This window comes from Lucilia sericata, unplaced genomic scaffold (assembly GCF_015586225.1).
Source record: "Lucilia sericata isolate MDLA Ls3-8-SP2 unplaced genomic scaffold, ASM1558622v1 Contig000114F_arrow, whole genome shotgun sequence".
Taxonomy (NCBI): Eukaryota; Metazoa; Arthropoda; class Insecta; order Diptera; family Calliphoridae; genus Lucilia; species Lucilia sericata.
Genome location: NW_023994146.1, coordinates 452817 through 476227, shown reverse-complemented (window position 1 = coordinate 476227; position 23411 = coordinate 452817). Strand labels below are relative to the sequence as shown.

The window sequence follows — 23411 nt, the reverse complement described above, 5'->3', positions numbered from 1 at the left end:
CCTTAGCCCCAGGGTTTCAAAAAACTGCTAATTGCAGTCGCAAATTACTAAATATTTGACTAAATTTAGTAAAATTTCCCCTTACAAGCTAACTGAAGTCAGTCAACTGTGTCAACACATTGCTGCAATAACTTGCAAGTGGTTTTGTTTTTCTTCAGCAGCCACACACACAAGCAGCGGCCATGTTAAGTTTTTCAACTCAGCCGAACTGAACACAACGACTGAACAGTAAAAACAGATTTGCGTGTGCTGCTTACGTATTGCTAGTTCTTGGTTTCGTTTTCTTACTAAGGGACGTAAAAAAAACTAATAGTTTGAATGGTTAGTACAAATCAAGCCGACTGAACAATAAAACTTGATGGGTTGTTTGTTCAGTAAGACTTTGTTATTGTATGCTATTTTTTAGTATATTGTATATTTTTGTGTTTGAATTGACAAAAGTAAACAAAGTAATTGATAATTATTGCTAATAGAAATTGTTAATTAATTTAAAATTTATAAAATTATAAATTACTATACTATTAGATATTTTCTTTAAATAAAAATTGATTTAAATTTAAGCATTTTGATGATTTTTTAGTGAGATTTTGTTATTGTATGTATGTATGTATGTATGTATGTATGTATGTATGGACCTTATAGGCCAACCAGGGGCCCGGCGGGGGGTCCTCAAATTAGGACACCTCGGCTATGTTAAATTTTTAAAACGATCCTATTTCTTCATTTGAGTTCCGATTTAAAAAAAAAATTTCGTATATAGAATCTCCTCATCGAGCACTATAAAAAATGTCGTCGTAGCACTCAACATCTTTTAGAGAATTTACCTAGTACTATTATTTTCATCCATAAGGTTAACTCTTAAATTTGTTACATATATTAAAAAAATATATTGAAAATAATAGTACTAGGTAAATTCTCTAAAAGATGTTGAGTTTTCCCTCATTAATTTGTCACTTAAAAAACATTAGGTAGGCATGTTATATATCAATGGAGAGGTAATTTTGTCTATTTTTCAAAACAGTGTATAATTTTTGAAAATTAAAAAATTCGCGAAATACTTTTTTAAAAAAAATTAAAAAATGTTTTTTATTCAGTTTTTGCGAAGATACAAATTTTTCAAATTGCAATAAAAATTTTATTTATAAATATGATGTTGATGATAATTTGATGAAATTTTACAGTTAGGTAGATTTTTTTACTCAAAATCCAAAATTAAATAAAAATTTCGAATTTTCTTATTAGAAATCCCGAAATTCCCAAAAAAGTTTTAAAAAATCCCAAAAATGGGATTTTTTGGTTTTTTGCCTATTATATCCATACCAGGGGCGGGGTTATCGAAACCCGTTACAAAATGATTAAGAACATATTGGGTCATATAAAACAGGTCACTATAATTTGATATCGACTATGCGATTTGAGAACTTTTGCTCAAAATTGAATTTTCCATAAAAAATAGGGTTTTTTTGGATGGACCTGGTCCCCTCGGTATCAAAAACTTTTAGGTTTTGTTTCATTTATCGTATTTTATGTAAAGTCAGCTTTCCAAAAAGTATAAATTCTATATACATCTTCTTAGAAACTTTTTAGATAACTAAAAAAGAAAAAGATACTTTTTTCCCAAAAAAATGACAAAAAATCGCTTTTTTTTATTTTTTAAATTAAAATGCCTATAACTTTGGACTCAGTCATGATTTTTACATAATTCTTTCACTGCTTGATATATAAACTTGTTGCTAAGCGAATAAAAAAAATGGCGAAAATCCGGAATATTTGGACCCGCTATTATCAAAAAAAACTAAAGTAAGGACGGTAAAAATTTTAAAATTTTAATTTTCAAATGCGAATATCTCCTAAACTATAAGAGATAATTTACTGCTACATTTTTATAGTGCTCGATGAGGAGATTCTATATACGAAATTTTTTTTAAATCAGAACTCAAATGAAGAAATAGGATTGTTTTAAAAATTTAACATAGCCGAGGTGTCCTAATTTGAGGACCCCCCGCCGGGCCCCTGGTTGGCCTATAAGCTCCAAATTCAAAACCTAAACTCGACAACAACTCCTCTTTGTGCATACCAAATTTCATCAAAATCGGATTAACCGTTTAGAAGTTACCGAATTATTTCCCTCTTTTTTTTTCCTATACCACTGTGCGTCCCTTAGTAAGAAAACGAAACCAAGACATTTAAAAAAATAAAACTAAAAACTAAATATTAAACCTGCTTAGCCCCACACAAAGCCCCCTTCAGAAAGTGACTTGAATATCCGCAATTAATTTATTAGCACTGTTATTGCAATGAAATTTAGCACAGACAAATATTATATATCGGGATCGGTCCTAATTTGCTCCTATCCCCCATATAAAGCCTCTTTTAGAAAATAAGTTTTTCGTCAATAAATTGCTTAAATAAATCGGAATCAAGGTAATATTCAAGATAAATGCTTTATTTTTCAATAAATTTTTTAGATCGGAAGTAAACAACCAGATTCTGGAACTGCGACATTACAACTAAAAAATATCGCCATTAAGTCTCGAAACAGTTCTGTCGAAAAATGTTGTGATTAAAAAGTTCCGATGAAATCATTTCTTTCAATATTTCCATTGTTACAAATATTTACATTGGGATACTAGTCCAGATTTAAAAAAAAAACTACTTCAAACCAGTAGAAAAATATCTCGAATTTATTGTAAGAAATTTTAATTATAATTGACGGTTTCCAAAAATGTATCTCAATCCGAACAATTTGAATCATAAATCACTGGAAAAAGATCTAGTTCGAAAGATGGTGTATATGTTCTCTAAAGCTTTTCTAGAACTATATCAGAGGGTAGCAAACACGAACTTAAATCATTGATTAAAGAACTAGTTCCAGAAACGTTCCATTAAACGAGTTTGTTGATGAGTAACGCAAACATTTTTGGTTGTGAATATTTTTGAAATTGAGTTTGCAATTATAATGATATTTTTAATTAAAAGTCTAAAGGGAAGACACAAATAAAATCCTTTGTAAAGAATATTACAATTCAAAAAATTTTTGGAAGTGTATATTGAATATAAGATTTTAGTTTAGCTTTGGGCCATTTTCCATAGGAAGTGGCCCTTTTAAAATCTAACTTAAGCTCATCAAATACGAACCGAACATAACCAGTAAACATTAATTTTTATGTTGTACATAATTAATTAATTTTCAACCATATTTTTACAGAAGAACAATTAAAATTGGCATGCAAGAATATGTACAAAAAATCCTAAACTGTGCTAAAAAACATTTGAAAAACAAGTAGGAAAGTATAGTCGGGCATGGCCGACCATATAATACCCTACACCATGAGTATATTTTAAAAATTTTTATTTGTCATAAAGAAACTTTTATGTTGAATTTTACCTTTATTTCAAAGTAAGCAATTTATTGATAAAAAACAAATTTTCTAACTGAGGCTTTATATAGGAGTATAGGTCAAACATTGGCCGATCCGCATTAAATTTGGGAAAAGGATATATTTTTAAATAATAGTTAGTTATGTTGAGTTTCATTGCGATACAAATGGTTACAAGTCAATTTTTGACGTTTAAGACACTTTTAAATTGGGGTTTGTATGGGGGCTAGGGTCAAATAAGGGCCGATCATTACGAAAATCTGCAGTATCATTTATACTTATATAAAACTTATTTGTGCCAATTTTTGGAGAGATTATGGTATATTTGACGTAATTATGGCATAAAAAGCCCAAATCGGGAGGTACGGTTGTATGGGGGTGAAATAAAGGACCGATTTCAACCATTTTCAATAGGCTTCGTCCCTGTGCGAAAAAAACATGTTTGGTCCAAATTTCAATAAATTATCTTGAAAATTGCGGCCTGTACCTTGCGCACAAGGTTTACATGGACAGCCAGCAAGACGGACGGACATGTCTCAATCGACTCAAAAAGTGATTCTGAATCGATCGGTATACTTTAATACGTAGGGTATAATGACAAAAAAGGTGCTAGGTGCTAGATTACAATTTTGGGTGCCAAATGAGTTTAAAAATTGCTAAATCTAGCACTAAAAGTGCTAAATTGGCAACACTGTACAACAAATTTCATCAAGATATTTTGATGAAATTTGGACCATACGTGTTTTTCGGCCCAACGAAGCCTATTAAAAATGGTTGAAATCGGTGCATTATTTCACCTAGCCCCCATTCAACCCTACCCCCCGGAAAGGGCTTTTGAGTACATAATTATGTTAAATATTGTTGTATCTCTACAAAAATCGGCAAAACTTAGTTCTATATACGTCTTAATAATACTACCGATTTTCGTAATTATCGGACTTTATTTGACCCGAGCCCCCATACAAAGTCCCATTCAGAAAATGACTTGATTGTCAATAATTCACTAATAAACACTAGTATCACGATGAAATCCAGCATATATAACTCTAATGTAAACGCAAAAAGTTAAAAAAATTATAAAATATCCTACATTGATTTTAACCATTTCTGTCTACACTCGTGACAGTGTGTCTGCCACGCTCCCTAATGCTGGATCGCACATTTTTGTCAAAAATATTCATATGGATCACAAGGATATTCGTACAAAATTTTAGCAGCTTTTGCATACTTTAAGTTACAATACACACAATATATTTAACAATACCTGATTTTGTTGATTTTGTTCTGCCATTGCTTTTTCCTTAGCTTGTCTTTTGCACTTATATCTATGATTTTGAAACCATATTTTAACCTGAAAAATTTAAATTTAAAATTAATTAATTTCTTGTATTAACTGTCACATATTTCCGTTTTATTGTGTGAAAATTCTGATATTCGCTAAAAATAATTTTATTTTAATCGAGTAAAGTACTTATTTTTTTTTTTTTTCGATATGTTCCAAAAGTAAGTCCTTATTATTTGTCCGGTAATAAGTTGTTTTGTTATAATTATGAAAAAAGTCCATATTTTCATCGGTTGTGTCGATTTATTATGTCTGCCCATCTGACCGTCAGTCCATGTAAACCTTTTAATCAAACTACAGATCGCAATTTTTATGGTAATTCAATGAAATTTGGTATATGATCTTCTATTTTACCAGGAAAAAATTTGAAAATGGTTAACATCGGCCCATTGTTTCACCTAGCCCCCATATATCTGAACCTCCCGAAAAGGGCTTTTGAGCTTAAAATTATGTTTAATATACTCGTATCTCGACAAAAAGCGACATAACTTAGTTTTATTAAAACCTGTTTTATACAAGCCTGACGAATTTTGTAACGATCGAGCCTCATTTGAACTTAAGCTGCATAAAAAGAGTACTTTAGAAAATGACACAATTCGCTTAAAAAGACTAATGTTGACATGAAATTCATCATAAATATATTTTATGTTACCATAAATCCAAATTTTATGAGTATGAATGTGTTAATAAGTAAGAGTGATATATTCGGCTATGCCGAAACTTTTATACCCATCATCAAATCATGTGCAATATATTTCAAGTGAATGATATTTTAGTTCCGATAAAACTTGTTTATGTCTTATTTTGTTGTCTTATAAGGGGGGTAGGGTCAATTATGACCCGATCCGATATACTTAAATGGGGAGATTTTAGTTCCAATAAAACTTGTTTATGTCGAATTTAGTTGCTTTACAGACATTTTAAAACAAGTTCTGACAGTACCGCTACAACATTTGATGGTATATGACGTGTCTCTTCTTCTTTTTGTAACGAAATTTTTATAAAAGTTACGTTAAACATTTCTAAACGACAGGCAAACACTAAAACTGAGAAGTTAAGGTCCTCTGTTTATTCCTCAGGCTTCAAAATGAGCCGATTTAACTTGGACTCCTTTACAAGCATTGAACACAGATGACAATGCTGAAAATGCAGACACACCAGTGCAAAATACAATTATTTTCACCAATTAAAGTACATACTTTCACATAAAAGTGATCAGTTTCATAATATGTTTAAAAACTCCGGTATAACTATGTACAGCAGAGTGCTCCAAAAAAAATAATTTTCGAATTTTGCCCATCCCCCCTCTAGAATTGTTCTTTGGGTTGTAAAACTATGTCGTACAAAAAATTAGGCTGATAGGATACGAACGTTAACAGGTGCCGCAACGGCTCTGAAGTTTTCAAGTGCATTTACAAGGCGAAAATATAGTTTTTTCAGTTTTTGCTCAAATTTGGCCATTTAGTAATAAATTTTGAACTTTATTGTAAAGGAATCGTAATGTGTACGTAGTAAGCATTTCGAAAAGATATAAAACACAAAAATTGCTTGAAAACTTTAAAAGTTATTGCAAAGTCCCCCAGTCATTAACGTGTCCCACGGCACATGAATTCGAAATGTGACAAAAAAATCCTTTTTTGGGATATATTCTAAAAAAAAAACATTTTGTTACTTAAAATATATGTATAATTACTCGAATAATAGATAAGGCTATTGAACGGTAAAACAATTAGATCAATATTTCTTACAGTTTAGCTGTACCTGCGATTTGAACTCGGCGGATTTCGGCAAAATCGCATTTTTTGTAATATTTTAGAGAATAGGTATTAATTCTTTACTGTTGCATATTTTAAATAAAATATTAACAAAGTATTATAGTCTAGGTAATACAAAATATATATCCGAAGTTTTATTAAAATCGGACATTCTTAACCCATAAACTTTGGAGTTCAAAGGTTAAATTTTGCAGTGTTTGGGAATTCTTTGGTGTTAAATTGTTCCCAAGTACCTTAAAGGGTTAATCTTTTTTCACTCTATTTTAAATATCGGACTATATACGATAAATTCCAGTAATTACTGGTAAAGGTGGCCGACAAATAAATAGTATTTCGATATGGTGAACTAAAAAAATTCCCAAATATTGCAACATTTGACCTTTGAACTCCACAGTTTATGGGTTAAAAATGTCCGATTATAATAAAACTTCGGATATATGTTATATATTATCTGGACTATAATACTAATATGTAAATGTACAACAGTAAAGAATTGATACGTATTCTTTAAAATATTACAAAAAAATGCGGTGTCCCGAAATCCTGAAATCAAATCGCAGGTACAGCTAAACTGTAAAAAATATTGATCTAATTTTTTTTACCGTTTAACATCTATTGATTATAAATCCCCATGAGATATCCTAAAAATTTTGAAATTTGTTTAACAAAGTTTCAAGAAAACTGAAATTGGAGATTTGAAACGGCCGTTGAAAAAATAAAACTTTTTTTACCATAGCTGAGAACGAGTTAGCATTATTTTGTAAGGGCAAAAACTAATATTCTAGTAATTATAGATATATTTGAAGTAACAAAATTATTTTTTAGAATATATCCCAAAAAAAGTAAATTTTTTTCACATTTCGAATTTATGTGCTGTGAGACACTTTAATGGCCTGGGGAATTTGCAATAACTTTTAAAGTTTTCAAGCAATTTATGTTTTATATCTTTCCGAAATGCTTACTCTGTGCACATTACGATTCCTTTACAATAAAGTTTAAAATTTATTACTAAATAGCCAAGATTGAGCAAAAACTGAAAAAAAATCGATATTTTCCCCTTGTAAATGCACTTGGAAACTTCAGAGCCGTTGCGGCACCTGTTAACGTTATCCAATCAGCCTAATTTTTTGTATGACATAGTTTTACAACCCATAGAACAATTCTAGAGGGGTGACGGCCTGTGAGACAATTTTTTTTCCTTCATACAAGCTTGAATCACTCTAATGTACAGTATTAATACAATTAAATAAAATTTTAACAGAACATATTTGAAGCATGGACCCGAATAAGGGCATATAAACCATTTGGGAAATTATACAGGAGAGCATAAAAACATCATAAAAGTTAAAAATTATATATTTTTGATCAACTTTTTAAATATATCCTCAGATATTATTCATAGCCATCCCTCTGAAAATTTTCAGTAAAAAATTCAAATCACAACTTGCAAAAATCGACACTTGAATTTTGCTATAATGGAATATGGACATATATCCATATATTTATACCCTACACCAATATAGTAGGAAGGGTATTATGCGTTTGTGCTGTTTGTAACGCACTAAGATATTAGTACTATACCCACCTTCAAGTATACCGATCGACTCAGAATCACTTTCTGAGTCGATTTAACGATGTCCGTCCGTGTGTCCATGTTGTTATCAAAGTATAGGTCGCAATTTTCAAGATTATTTTATGAAATTTGGAATACACGTTTCTTTTGACCCAAGCCTATTGAAAATATTTAAAATTGGTCCATTATTTCACCTAGCCCCCATACAACTGAACCCCCCGAAAAGGGCTTTTGAGCTCATAATTATGTTTAATATAAATGTATCTTGATAAAAGTTCGCACAACCAAGTTTTATGCAAGCCTTGATGACCTTGCCGAATTTCAAAATGATCGGACCTCATTTGAACCTAGCCCCCATACAAAGCCCTTTTCGGAAAGTGACTTGAATATCCGCTATTCATTTATTAACAGTGTTATTGCAATGAAATTTATCACAGACAAATATTATATAGATATAAATTTATCCAGCCCATTTTATCGGGATCGGCCCACATTTGCTTCTATCCCCCATATAAATACTCTTTAAAAAAATTAGTTTTTCGTCAATAAATTGCTTAAATAATTCGGAATCAAGTTAATAATCAAGATAAATGCTTTGTTATGAAAAATAAATCACATTTAATATTCATAACTGGTGTAGGGTATCATATGGTCGGCCACGCCCGTCTATACTTTCTTACTTGTTTTTGTTGAATATGTTCAGAAATAAATGATTTTTCATATACTTATTACCAACTAAATTGGATATAACTTGGACAGCATCAACATAAGAGACCATAGTATAATTTGCTTAAGTTTCAAGGAAGTCCTTGATCATCCTTTTAAATTATTAAAAGACTATAAATTAAATCAACTTTTTTCTATTTTTATAACTTAAATTTTCAATATTTTTAAGTTAGAGGTCTGGACAATGTCAACTATAGTTATTTTTATTACAATAATGCCTTATAAGGTCGAACAACATCTTAACTTAAAACTATTAAAAAACTCAAAAATTTTCTTGTTAATATCTACATACTTATAATTATGGATATATGTATGCCCTTTTTGTTTCCCCTTATTGAGACTAATGTTAAACTAGTATTTTTTTTTTCAATATAATAAAGAAATTCATAGAATTGAAACGTATTGCTCCTATTCTGTAAATTTGATGAAATTATAATAATTATTTATACGATTTTTAACAAAAAATACTTGATGATTGTGATATTTTTACCTTAAATAAAAAATAATATCACAAAATCGTGCTTTTAAAGCTAAATATTTTGGCGAAAATTTGGATTTTTCAATATATCTTTTCAGGAATAGATGTAAATGGACCAGATAAACACTATATTGTCGATTTGGGCAAAGTGGTCTTTACGCCCTTATTCGTATACATGCTTTAATTGTCAGTTTTTGTTTTGTTCGGATTGGGATAAAACAGATAAAAAAGCAAAAAAAGAATTAACTTTGAGAAAATATGTATATGTAAATGCACTAATGTGAAAAAATGTAGGAAAGTAATATAATGAGTATGTCGATACTTTTTATATTGTTTACTTCGAAAGTGAATCTGCTAAATTGCAGATTTAAAACAAAATGTTAAAACTCTCTTTCGTATGGTAATTTAATAGGATTATCAAAGAAGAATTAAAAACAAAGCAGCACAATAGTACAATTGTTAAATCTTTGGGCATGGTGAAAAAGGTTGCTCTATTAAAACGAAATTTGCATTCTGCACAGGTAAACATCAGAATGTGCAACAAAAAAATAAACGTTCATCGGCTCTAACTAAAAGAAATAGTCAAAATAAGTTTAAAAATAATGACTCAACTAGTGTTTATAAAAAAAGATTTTTTTGAAAACCCGGTTTTTCGGTTAACCGAAAATTTACCATTTCTAGAAAACCGGTTTGTCGGTTAACCGAGAATAAAAAACCGGTTAAACGAAATATTTGGAAATCTTAAAAATATAAAAAATATATAAAAAAAAATTTATTAAGATATTTGCACTTTTTAGTATACATACATATGGGAAATTCTTTTTTTGTTTTAGATTTTAAGAAAACAACTTTATGCATTAAATATTTCTTTCGTTTAAAATTTTGAAAATTAAGTGATGACGAATTTTTATTCACAAGACTTGAAAGAATACGCGCATAAAATTTTGTGGTCGTGAGTAGTTCCATGTTGGAGAAATAAACACTCAAAGTTAAAATTTCTCAAAAAAGTGATTGAAACCAATTAGTGTTTTTTACAACAATATAATTAATTTATTTATGCAATATATGCATAAATAAATTAAAACCTCATAATTTTTAATCTACCAAACATAAATGCATATTTTTTTTTAGTAAATGATTGTAAATTAACGTATTAATTCATCATCTTAAATAGTTTATAAAAAATGTGTACTTAGTTTTATAAAAAAAATATTTTTTGAAGAGGTTGAAAAAACTCTTAAAAGGCGAATTTATCCACGAATATTTAAAATATTTGGGTTAAATTAATTTGTATTTTGTGTTAAAGACGTGCACAGTTAGTTACAACTGTTTGCACAAGTTTTGTAGTGTCTACTACTGTGAGTGCGTATTGATAAGTAGTTGAGTAGTTCTGGTACAAGTTGATATTGTTATTTTCTCAAACATAGGTTGTGTGAGTGAGTACAAAGAGAATAAGAGTAACATACTTGTTTTGCTATACTTTAGCCAAACAGATAAAATAGATAATGATGGTTGTACAACAAATAACTTATTGTATGCTGCAAGCGTATAAAAACACAGTTGTTTAGAAACATTTTTTTATTATTTTATAATGTATATTCGGTATCTCGTGATCTATAGGAGATATCGTAGCAAAATTTAACATAGTTAGAGCTGAGGTGTTTGCGTATCTACTTACAATCTGTAGACTCCGTAGATCCAATGGAGTCCAGTGGTAAGGCCCTTAAAATTGGTCACCTCGACTCAATTTTTTTAAAATCAAAAAAAAAAAAAAAAAAAACATTTTAATGAAAAAATACAAAACAAAACTTTTGAAAGGGTCCTTAGTTTCCTAATTGAAAATCCTGATCTCAGTACAATTTGCCAAAAAATAAGTTTTTAAATTTTGTCGAAATTCATCTCAAATATTCCCTAAATTTTAAAATTTGTAAGAATATTTTTGGTCCACAAAAAGACTTTTATTTAGCGCATTACAAAGGACACAAAGATTTTGAATTTTTCGAAATATGTAAAAATTATCGTAATTTTAAGAATAGTTTACAAAAATATTTAGCCTTTTACTTAATGACTTTTTTAATTTATGTAGGAATTCTGAAGCACTAAAAGCAATTCTGTGGAATAAAAGTACTTCAAACTATTTTATGATTATTTTTGCTAAAAAATGTAGGAAACTTTTTTTATAATTTGTACTGAGATCATTATTTTCAATAGCTGGGAAAATTATTTTTTATTTTTTTTTCGAGTTCACTACGACAAAACACATCATTTGAGACTTGTGCCCACTTTAAATCACAAGTGTTTCTCGTTACACTTTTCTTTAGATCAGATATTAGGCTTAGACTTTTTTTGAGAGACATTTTTCAAAATTAAAAAAAAAATGTTCTTTTAAATGTTGTATTTTAATTTTTTATCAAATAAATGATGATAAGGAATATCTATATATTTTCTTTTCATTTATTATTGATTTTATGTCGATTAAAAAATATAACTCTGGAGACCACCTAAGAATATTTATGTAAAATTTACTTTCAATATCCTCAATAGTTCACTAGAATTATTTTCAGAAAATGTTGAATTACTATCAGAAAATATCACAGAAAAAATTAATTTTAAAAAATTTTCAATTAAACGATTAATCGAAAATTTTAAAAGGGCTCAATTAATTTTGTATTTGAATCATAAAAATGTATAATCAAATACATATTTAATAAGTAACAACAAATAGTCAAAAATATTTGTAGTACAACAGTTATTTGAGAGCAAGAAACAAATACAATACAGTATTCAACTCAAAACCATAAGCAACTGGTATTGTTTTTGTGGATAGAGTGGATGAGCACAAGCAAAAGCATACAATATCAGTTACACTCATTCTCTCATTTATACTTATAGTATTAGGTACTCACCATGGTGTATTTGTTTTACAAATACTTTGTGGTGTACTACTACACGTCTTTATTTTGTGTACTTCGTTGTGAATTATATCCACGCTTATATTTTTAAGTTTCAGGTAAAATCGTATTTTTGCGATTTTTTAAACTATTAACTTTAAACCGCTATAACTTTTGCGGCTTTTTCTAAAAATTATTCACGAGAAGATAATTGTACTTCTAAGATGTTAGACAATGTCCACGCAAAATATTATTGATGAGCTATTAAAAAAATTTCATAATCTTTTTGAACCCCAAAATCTAAATTAAAAAGAGAATTTCCCATATGTACATTAATATATCATAAGAAAACAAACTTATACAGATCTGAAGATATTATTGATTGACCTTTAAATATATAATGCATCTATATCAATAAAAAATTGTATGTCCGAGACTGTGAAGTATAAATAGTGTTCAGGCTCGCGACGATCTATCGTGAACGGAAGTAGACGACTGCCTCGACATAGACATTGAGCCCTTGCTTTAATTGTGGCCTCCCTTCGCTTGCTACGCCTGTGGTTGTTCAAATTACTGTAAATGACGCTTAGGAATATTGACAGGTGTCATTCTGACTTCCTGTCAATCAACATAAGCGCCATTACAGTTTGTGAAAAACCCCAGCATAAATTCTCGGACAGCGACAACGTCCCTTATGTTTCGATAAATAAAGTCCGTTTTGAGAACGTTTGAGATTTATACTCACGCAGTAAACAAGTAAGTGCATCTTGCATTTAATCATCAAAGTTATTTATTCGTCTTAATTAATAACAAATTTCTTCATATAATGGTTGGAATTTGTTTAAATAGTTAATTTTTCATTGGTTTAAATGCCAACTTTTTACTAATTTCCTGATTGTCTGAAATTGTAAATCTCAATTTTATATGCATAATACATGTTTAACATTTCTTAACATTAGTTTAACAATCTTAGGTCTGTTTTCATATGCACAAACGGAAAATAATGTTTAGAATTATCTATCCAAAATTTTTAAAATCACAATAATAACTCAAAGAAAACATACAATTTTATCTTAAAAATTAGATTTTTTTTAAACCGGTTAACCGAGACTAAAAAACCGAATAACCCGGTTAACCGAAAACCAATGTTTTAAAAAAACATGCGTACCAATTATTCATTAATTATATAAGAAAAATATTCGTTTACAAAATGGATGATTGAATAACACCACCTTATCTGAATTCGCCTTGTGTACTCCATTAGGGGTTATGCCAACATCAGTGGTGAAGGAGGGTATATATAACTTTGTCATTCCGTGTGTAACACCAAGAAATATTCATCTGAGACCCAACAAAGTATATATATTCTTGATCGTAATTCTTAGTCGATTTAGCTATATCAGTCTGTCCGTCCGTCTGTCTGTGTAAAACATGCTCACGTTAAAACGAAGCAATAGAAATTTAAGAAATTCACCCAAAACATTCTTTATTATCAGTACAGTTTGGTATTGAAAATCAGCAAAATCGGATCACGACGTTATGAGCAGAAATTTTAGACTACCCCGAAAAAAATAACGTTTTTTTCCCAATTCTTAAGTAGTTTTCTCAGAAAATACCAAAGATATTTCAATGAATTTTGTCAGGCATTATTTTTTTCTGCCAGGGATCAAGAATGTTCAAACTCATAACAATTGATCCAATATTTCCTATAGCACCCATACAAAGGTGTATGTATATTCCCGGAAATTAGTATATCGTTAATAACTCCCTCAAATATATCGGTATCAACACAAAATATTGTACATATTCATATAATATGAACAGAAATCATGCTACCAACTTAGATCTCAGTCGGTCCACAATTGGTCATAGCTTCCATTTAGGTCCACTTCCAAAAATCACCTAAACGCACATATTTCATTGACAAATAAAGCTATTGTGATAAGATTCGAGCTGAATTTTTTGTGTACATACAAACATTCTACCAAAACATTCTACATAGCTCCCATATTGGGCTCACCTCCAAAAATCTCTTAAACGCACATAAATGATATTTGAAAAAATTCGACACAAATATGTTTCGCCTATATATGAATTACTCTACGAAATTTTTTCCGGATAGGACCATAATTGGTCATAGTTTCCATATAAGGTCCACTTCGAAAAATCACATAAACACATATATTTCATTGAATTCTAAAGCTATAGGTATAAAATTCAACTTGAATATATCTTGTGTATATAAAAACATACTACCAATTTTTTCCCGGATCGGTCTATTATTGGTCATAGCTCCCATATAAGGCCTACTTCCGAAAATCATTTAATCTCACATATTTCATTGCCCAATAAAGCTATCTTGTTAAAATTCGACACAAACATGTTTTGTCTATATATGAATCACTTTACGAAATTTTTTCCGGATAGGCCCGTAATTGGTCATAGTAAGGGTGCTACATTCGGCTATGCCGAATCGTAAATACCCTCCACAAGCAAGCTACATTTTATTAAAACCCATTTAACTATATAATTTTTAGATAACTTGACAAAATATTTGTTTCAATAGTGAGGGTACGTACTAAAATTTATGCATATGTGGAACTAATTTTGATAAGGTAAAGAGAAATTTATATTGATAGACCAGTTCAAAAACATTTTAATAGAATGATTTATCTATACAGATCATACTCATGACGAATTTTATCTAGATATAATCATTTAATACTGAATTTAGTGGTATTAAGTGATTTTCAGAAGTAAAATTCCGTATAACGATTTATATATACAAAATACATTTATTACATTTATGTCGAATTTTATTCCGGTAACTTTTATTGTCAATGTGCATTTAAATAATTTTCCGAGTTGTGACCAAATATGTATCGACCAGGAAAAAATTTCGTATAATGATTTATATGCACAAAAAAAGTGATTCATATGTTTGTACAGTGTGTACATTGTACACAAAACATATTCGTGTCAAATATTATAGATTGCTTTATTTAATAATGAAAAACATATGTGCGTTTTTGTGAAAAAAATGGTAGAATGATTTATATGCAAACAAAACATATTCAAGTCGTACTTTATCCCGATAGCTTTCTTATTCACAGAAATATATGCGTTTAAGTGATTTTCGGAAGTTGATCTTATATGGGAGCTGTGACCAATTATGGTCCTATCCGAAAAAAAATCCGCAGAGTAATTCATATATAGACGAAACATATTTATGTCGAATTTTGTCAAGATTGCTTTATTTGACAATTAAATATGTTCGTTTAAGTGATTTTCGGAACTGGGCCTTATCTGGGAGCTATGACCAATAATGGACCGATCCAAAAAAAATTGGAAGGATTGTTTGTATGTACACTCGGGGGAGTTTTCCCGTTTTTCCTACCGAGCACGTCCCCGGGTGGCGGATAGGGGGTGGTGATGGACAATCTGTCCTCCCCCAGTTTTAGTTTGACTTAAGCTGAGGGAGGGCAGATTGTCCACCACCTGAGAATATCATATTCCCCACGGACCAAAAAAACTGGAAAAAAACAACATGGAAAATAAAAATAAAAAGATGAAAGCAGGGCCTAAATAACCCAGTACCGGCGGCAAGTGTTGATCCACTCGCGAGTCACGTGTCGTCGTCATCCTGCAATCGTAAGCAAAATACTACTACGGAGGTAGGTACCTTAGCCTCCGTGGCGGACAATGCGTCAAGTGTATAGCATGCCATTGGCAAAGCCTTTAAAAATAGGTGAGGGTTCCGACTCTGAATCCTCAGATGATAATAACAACACCATTATAGCAAATCCCAGGTGAGTGATACCATAGCTAAACTACCTATTACTAAGAAAATACTTCCTGGAGCACAGAGGAGGGAGTTGAAAAATATGCTTCAGGAAATCATAGTTAGTTAATCCCACGACACTCCAAAGGAAAAATCGGACTCTCTCACAAGATCTGAGGCAAAGAGGGTCAGGTCCCCCGAAGAGTTGATAACTGAGAATAAACCTAAGAATAAAAAGAGCTCCCCGTCTTCTAATACACAGTCGAAGCCAAGCCATACTTCACTCAAAGGAACCTCAAGTCAGAATCCTGAGAGTAAGGGTGACAACGCCAAGATAGATATTCCGAAGATGATCACGTCGGCGAAATCAAAAGAAGTCCCGAAAAGTGGGGAAAGAGAGGCTAGACAGTGGAAAAGGATAAGAGCCGCCATCTTACGCCAAAATTGCTAGAAGAAGACACCGGGACGATATCTGCTATGCAGTTTACGATGCCGGCAATCCGACAGGTAATTTTCCAGTAGACCCACAGAGTACGGTAGAAGATCTGGTGAACAATAAGATAGTGGAACATGCAATCGCGTCACAGGGCAAACATCCAATAGAGAGCGTGAGCTGCGAGTTCAGCATTGGCGTGATGTTAATGAGGATGGCATCTCACCAAAGAACTTGGTGGAAAGTATCCCTCCTCCCTGGAACGGCGCTAAGCTGGGACTGACAAAGAATAGCGAGATTCCGGTGCTCTTAAAGTTCTCTGTCTACATAAAAGGATGGGGCAGTAAACTGGCTAATGAACGTATACTGGAAATTCTTGGTGGTCAAAATGCTGAGCTGGCCGTAGAAAAATGGGATGTCTTTTACAGGAAAGAAGAACCTGAGGGAACTTTATTTGTAATAGATATCGAATCTGTCATATTCCAAATTGGGAAGGTGCCGATTGGAAGGGCTGTTACAACAAGCCTCGAAAAGGACACTAAAAAACCTAAGACCACAGTATCCACTACTGATAACGTTGAGGAGTCAAATCCTAAAATCGAGGAATTTACCATTAACTCGCCAGAAGAAAGTGTAGTTGCCCTTTCCAAAATTGGGAAGGCGCCGATTGAAAGGGCTGTCAAAACCGGCCCCGACAAGGACACTAAAACACCTAAGACAGTACCCAAAGCATCATTAGCAAGTACTAGCAATGTTGAGGAGTCAAATCCTAAAAGCGAGGAGGAAATCACTCACCCGCCAGAAGACAGAACAGCAATGCTCTCCAGAATTGGGAATGTGTCTATTAAAAATACTGCTATTCCTATGCCTGATAAGGACACCGCAGTGCCATCAACAGTACTCACTGCATTAATAGCCACTTCAGGCTATCCGGAGGAGTCAAATCCAAAGAGCGAGGAGGTGACCACCAACTCGCTGGAAGACAGTTTAATGGATGACCATGATTGAGGTTATCCAAATAAACCTCCATCGGAGCGAGACAGCTACCAACGCTCTGATGGCTAAAATCAACACAGGTAAAATACATATAGCTTTAATCCAGGAACCTTGGACGATTCGCAACAAGGTTTCTGGATTAAATCACGTAAATTTCCAACTTTTCTACGCTGATACAGGATCTCGCCCGAGAACATGTATCTTATGTCACAAGAACTTATGTTTTCTCCTCTCAACAGGATTATCAACATCGGATGCAACGGTGCTGAAGCAAGGTCGAGGCAACATATACCTTGCATCTATTTACCTGCCTTTCGATTCTCCGACCCTACCACCAACGTCGGATCTGATGAAACTGGTTGAAGAGGCACAAAGGAAAAATAAGAAAATTGTAATAGGTTGTGATGCCAACTCGCATCATGTAGCTTGGGGTAGTACAAACACCAATCGCAGGGGACAAGCCCTCATGGATTTCTTTAATACTAAAGACTTGATAACATTGAACTTAGGTAATAAAGCTACCTTCGTCAATAGAATCAGAGAAGAAGTATTAGATATAACTATATGTTCAGAAGAGCTTATAAACGAAATTCAGGATTGGAGAGTTTCGGACGAGCACTCCTTTTCTGATCATCGGTACATAAGATTCAAAATACTAAGGCCACCACCAAAGCCGATAAAGTTTCGGAATAAGTCTAAAACTAATTGGACAATGTTCGGGGCCTTACTAAAGAACCGTTTAGGTCAGGACACTTTTCAATGTCGAAATAAAGAGGATATAGATGCCAAAGTGGAAACGTTCACAAGTGCCCTGGTTGAATCGTTCGAGGACAGCTGCCCTCTGCGAGAGCGGAGATCTGCCCAGGAAAAACCCTGGGTAACTGGGGAGATCCGGAACCTTGGGAAGACTCTTCGCAAACTATTTAACCGGGCACGGCGTAAAAAGACCGCAGTATACTGGGATGAGTATCGTAATAAACTTGGTGAATATAAGAAAATCGTTCGAAGAGCCAAACGAGACTCCTGGAAACTTTTCTGTGAACAGGTAGATAGCGTAAATGAGGTATCGAAGATAAAAAAATTCCTATCCAAAACTCATGTCCAACCGGAATCTATGATCGATGACACGGGCAGGAGGCTTGAGGATATGGAGGAGACAATGAAACTCCTAATGGATTCTCATTTCCCACCCGGTATATCGAATAACATAGATGAACCGATATTGGAGGAAGGGGAGGGTAACACGGAAATAGTTATTACAACTGACATGGTTAAAGGGGCAATCAAGAGCTTTGCTCCCTATAAAGCTGCAGGGCCGGATGGAATTTTCCCGGCACTTTTGCAGATGGAGGCGGGACTGGTTTCCGTACATCTGTCACAGATATTCACTGCATGCTTAAAATTGGCATATACCCCAGTTAAATGGCAGGATGCAAGGGTAATATTTATACCCAAACCAGGGAAACCTAGCTATGCGACACCTAAGTCCTATCGACCGATAAGTCTTACGTCCTTCCTACTTAAAACCTTGGAACGGATAGTCGATAGCATGGTTAAAAGCAGCATACCATACAATGACCTTAAATATAAGCAGCATGCTTATGTAAAGGGACGATCGGTGGAGACCGCTTTAAATGAAGTTGTCCACTACATAAGTGAATCTTTCGATAGCAAACTGTATACACTGGCAGTATGCATTGACATCGAAGGCGCTTTCAATAACGTGCACACTGATACCCTTATCCAATCCCTAGACCAGTTTTATGTTGACCGGGTGCTCCGTAACTGGATCAACTACATGCTAAGGAACAGATGGATAAGCTGCGAGATGTACGATATAACTATCTGGAAAAAGGTATTTCGCGGTATACCACAGGGTGGCATTTTGTCACCTTTACTCTGGGTCACCACGATTAATAGCCTCCTAAGGACCCTAACCGAGAAAGGACTTAGACCTGTCTGCTATGCAGACGATGTCGTAATACTTTTAAAGGGAAAGGATCCAAATTACTTGTGTAGAAGAGCTGAGGAGGCTCTGAATACGGCCTTGAGCTGGGCTCAACCGAGAGGCCTCAATGTTAACCCGGCGAAGACGGAAATCTGTCTTTTCACAAGAAAGACAAAAATTTCTACATATACTGAACCTTGCTTCTTGGGCAAGAAGATACCGGTGACAGACAAAGTTAAGTACTTAGGTGTAATACTTGACCGGAAATTAAAATGGAGACACCACATAGAGGATAGGATCAACAAGGCACATCGGTGCTGGGCGATATGTAGGAGAACCATAGGCATGAAATGGGGTCTTAGTCCTACTATGACAAATTGGCTTTATAAAAGTGTAATTAGACCAATTCTAGCTTATGCTTCAATAATCTGGTGGACTACTTTGGACAAAAAGTGTAATATCAAACTACTACAGGGAGTTCAGCGTACATGCTGCTTGGGTATAAGTGGTGCCATGTGTACTACTTCAACCAAGGCTCTGGAAACGTTGCTAGATATTCCACCCATTGAAACATATATAAGATATGAGGCGGCGCTTACAGCCGAACGGCTCTTTACTTTAGGCGAACTGGCCAAAAACGGTTATAGGACACGTCATCAATGTATACTGGACACATTGGAAGGTTATACACATTCATCGGACGTGCCTGATCGCATACCAGACACTGAATATGTCGGAAACTTTGAAACGCTAATCCCAGATAGAATGTCTTGGTCAAGCGGAACATTAGAGCAAATACCAGTAGGAATCCGTTGCTACACGGATGGCTCTAAATTAGGGGACAAAGTGGGTCTGGGGTTCTATATTGAAGACCCAGAAACAGAAATATACCACCGTTTACCTAATCATAACACAAGCTTCCAGGCAGAAGTACGAGCAATAACGGAATGTGTAAATTGGATTAGAATAAATATGGCGCCCACAGGGCTTAATATATTTACCGACAGCCAGAAGGCAATTTGTGCGATATCAGGTGATAGAATTAAATCTAAGACCGTATTGGATTGTAAGAAAGCTTTAACTGAATACTCTCCCAGAGGTAAGGTTCACATCATATGGGTACCAGGCCACTCGGGAGTAGCCGGCAACAAAAGGGCGAATGTAATAGCTTTAAAGGGAAGGGAGCTCGATGTAGTTAACCTGACAAACGCAAAACCATTCGACGCAACAAAAGCTGAATTAAAAATATGGATGAGAGAATCCCATAAGGCCTCTTGGAATAATGAAACGGTGGGTAGAACCACAAAGATTCTATGGGGTGACCCTGATGAGAGCAAGACGAGAAATCTTCTCAAAATGAGCAAGTCTGAGGTTAGTATGATGGTACGTATTCTCAGTGGACACACAGGATTACGAGCACATCTATACAAAATTGGACGTGCGAATTCAGACGAATGTAGAGCATGTGGAGAGGACAGTGAAACTCTGGAGCACTTTCTTTGCCATTGTCAGGCATTCGTCGAAGTTAGATCCAAGTATCTTGGAAGTGATGTTATTCCAGAAATAACATTCTTAACCAACACCGATTGGAAGATTCTTAGGAATTACGTCCAGGAAACTGAGTTTCTGAACATGGAAAAATAATACATTCAGTGAACAATTTTTTTTTTTTTTTTTTTTTTTTTTTTTTTTTCTTGAATTGGAGCGCACAACAGGCCCGATAGTGGCCTAGGTGTATTTCTTCGGATTTGATGTAGTATACATCCTCCTATCAACCTACCTACCTACCTACCTATCGACCAGAAATCTATGGCTAGTTTTGCCAAGAATAAAGGTTGGCCTTACTTCGCCTCTAATGCTGTCATATTCAAAATTGGGAAGGTGCCGATTGGAAGGGCTATTACAACAAGCCTCGAAAAGGATACTAAAATACTTAAGACAACAGCATCAGTAGCAACTACTGATAACTTTAAGGAGTCAAATCCTAAAAGCGGGGAAGTTACCACTTACTCGCCAAAAGAAGGTGCAGCTGCCCTTTCCAAAACTGGTAATTTTGAGGAGTCAAATCCTAAAAGCGAGGAGGAAATCACTCACTCGCCAGAAGACAGAACAGCAGTGCTGTCCAAAATTGGGAAAGTGTCGATTAAAAAGACTGCTCTTGCTATGCCTGATAACGACACCGCAGTGCCATCAATAGTACCCACTGCATCATTAGCCACTTCAGGTTACACGGAGGAGTCAAATCCAACGAACGTAGATGTGATCACTAACTCGCTGGAAGATAGTTCAAATGGATGACACTGATTGAGGTTATCCAAATAAACCTCCATCGGAGCGAGACGGCTACCAACGCTCTGATGGCTAAAATTAACACAGGTAAGATACATATAGCTTTAATCCAGGAACCTTGAACAATTCGCAACAAGGTTTCTGGATTGAATCACGTAAATTTCCAACTTTTCTACGCTGATACAGGGTCTCTCCTCTCAACAGGATTATCCACATCGGATGCAACAGTGCTGAGGCAAGGTCATGGCAACAAATTCCTTGCATCTGTTTACCTGCCTTTCGATTCTCCGACACTACCACCAACGTCGGAGCTGCTGAAACTGGTCGAAGAGGCACAAAGGAAAAATAAGAACATTGTAATAGGTTGTGATGCCAACTCCCACCATGTAGCTTGGGGTAGTACAAACACCAATCGCAGGGGACAAGCCCTTATGGATTTCCTTAATACTAAAGACTTGATCGCATCGAACTTAGGTAATAAAGCTACCTTCGTCAATAGAATCAGAGAAGAAGTATTAGATATAACTATATGTTCAGAAGAGCTTATAAACGAAATTCAGGATTGGAGAGTTTCGGACGAGCACTCCTTTTCTGACCATCGATACATAAGATTCAAAATACTACGGCCGCCAAAACCAATAAAAACTAATTGGACAATGTTCGGTTCCTTACTAAAGAAACGTTTATGTCAGGACACATTTCAATGTCGAAATAAAGAAGACATAGACGCCAAAGTAGAAATGCTCACAAGTGCCTTGGTTGAATCGTTCGAGGACAGCTGCCCTCTGCGAGAGCGGAGATCTGCCCAGGAGAAACCCTGGGTAATCGAGGAGATCCAGAACCTTGGTAAGACTCTTCGCAAACTATTTAACCGGGCACAGCGTATACTGGGATGAGTATCGTAGTAAACTTGGTGAATATAAGAAAATTGTTCGTAAAGCCAAACGAGACTCTCCTGTAAACTTTTCTGTGAACAGGTAGACAGCGTAAATGACGTATCGAAGATAAAAAAATCCTATCCAAAACTCATGTCCAACCGGAATCTATGGTCGATGATACGGGCTGGAGGATATGGATGAGACAATGAGACCCCTAATGGACTCTCATTTCCCACCCGGTATATCGAATGGCATAGATGAACCGATATTGAAGGAAGGCGAGACTAACAAGGAAATTGTTATTACATATGATATGGTTAAATAGTCAATCAACAGCTTCGCTCCCTATAAAGCTGCAGGGCCGGATGGCACTCTTACAGATGGAGGCGGGACTGGTTTCCATACACCTGTCTCAGATATTCACTGCATGCTTGAAATTCACATATACTCCTTAAATGGCAGGATGCAGGGGTAATATTTATACCTAAAATGAGCAAGTCTGAAGTTAATATGATGGTACGTATTCTGAGTGGACACACAGAATTACGAGCACATCTATGCAAAATTGGACGTGCAGATTCAGAGGAATGTAGAACATGTGGAGAGGACAGTGAAACCCTGGAGCACTTTCTTTGCCACTGCCAGGCATTCGTCGAAGTTAGATCCAAGTATCTTGGAAGTGATGTTATTCTGGAAATAACATTCCTGACTAACACTGATTGGAAGATTCTTACGAATTACGTTCAGGAAACTCAGTTTATGAATGACTGAAAAATAGTTCATTCAGTTCCTTTTTTATGAGAAGGACCGATAGAGGCCTAGGTGTATTTCTTCGGATTTGATAGTATACATCCTCCTATCAACCTACCTACCGACCATGTACACAAAAAATATTCAGCTCGAATCTTATCACAATAGCTT

General features: G+C 34.1%; 1 protein-coding gene across 2 annotated transcripts in view; it reads right to left on the bottom strand.

The window, feature by feature from the left end:
- Positions 1 to 23411, bottom strand: part of LOC119600434 (homeobox protein Nkx-2.1) — a 343605-nt gene that overhangs the window by 39746 nt on the left and 280448 nt on the right. For both annotated transcript variants that reach the window (XM_037950641.1, XM_037950640.1), the window contains exon 6: positions 4645 to 4731. In XM_037950641.1, coding sequence (XP_037806569.1) covers positions 4645 to 4731 — 87 coding nt within the window. The remainder of the gene's footprint in view (positions 1 to 4644; positions 4732 to 23411) is intronic.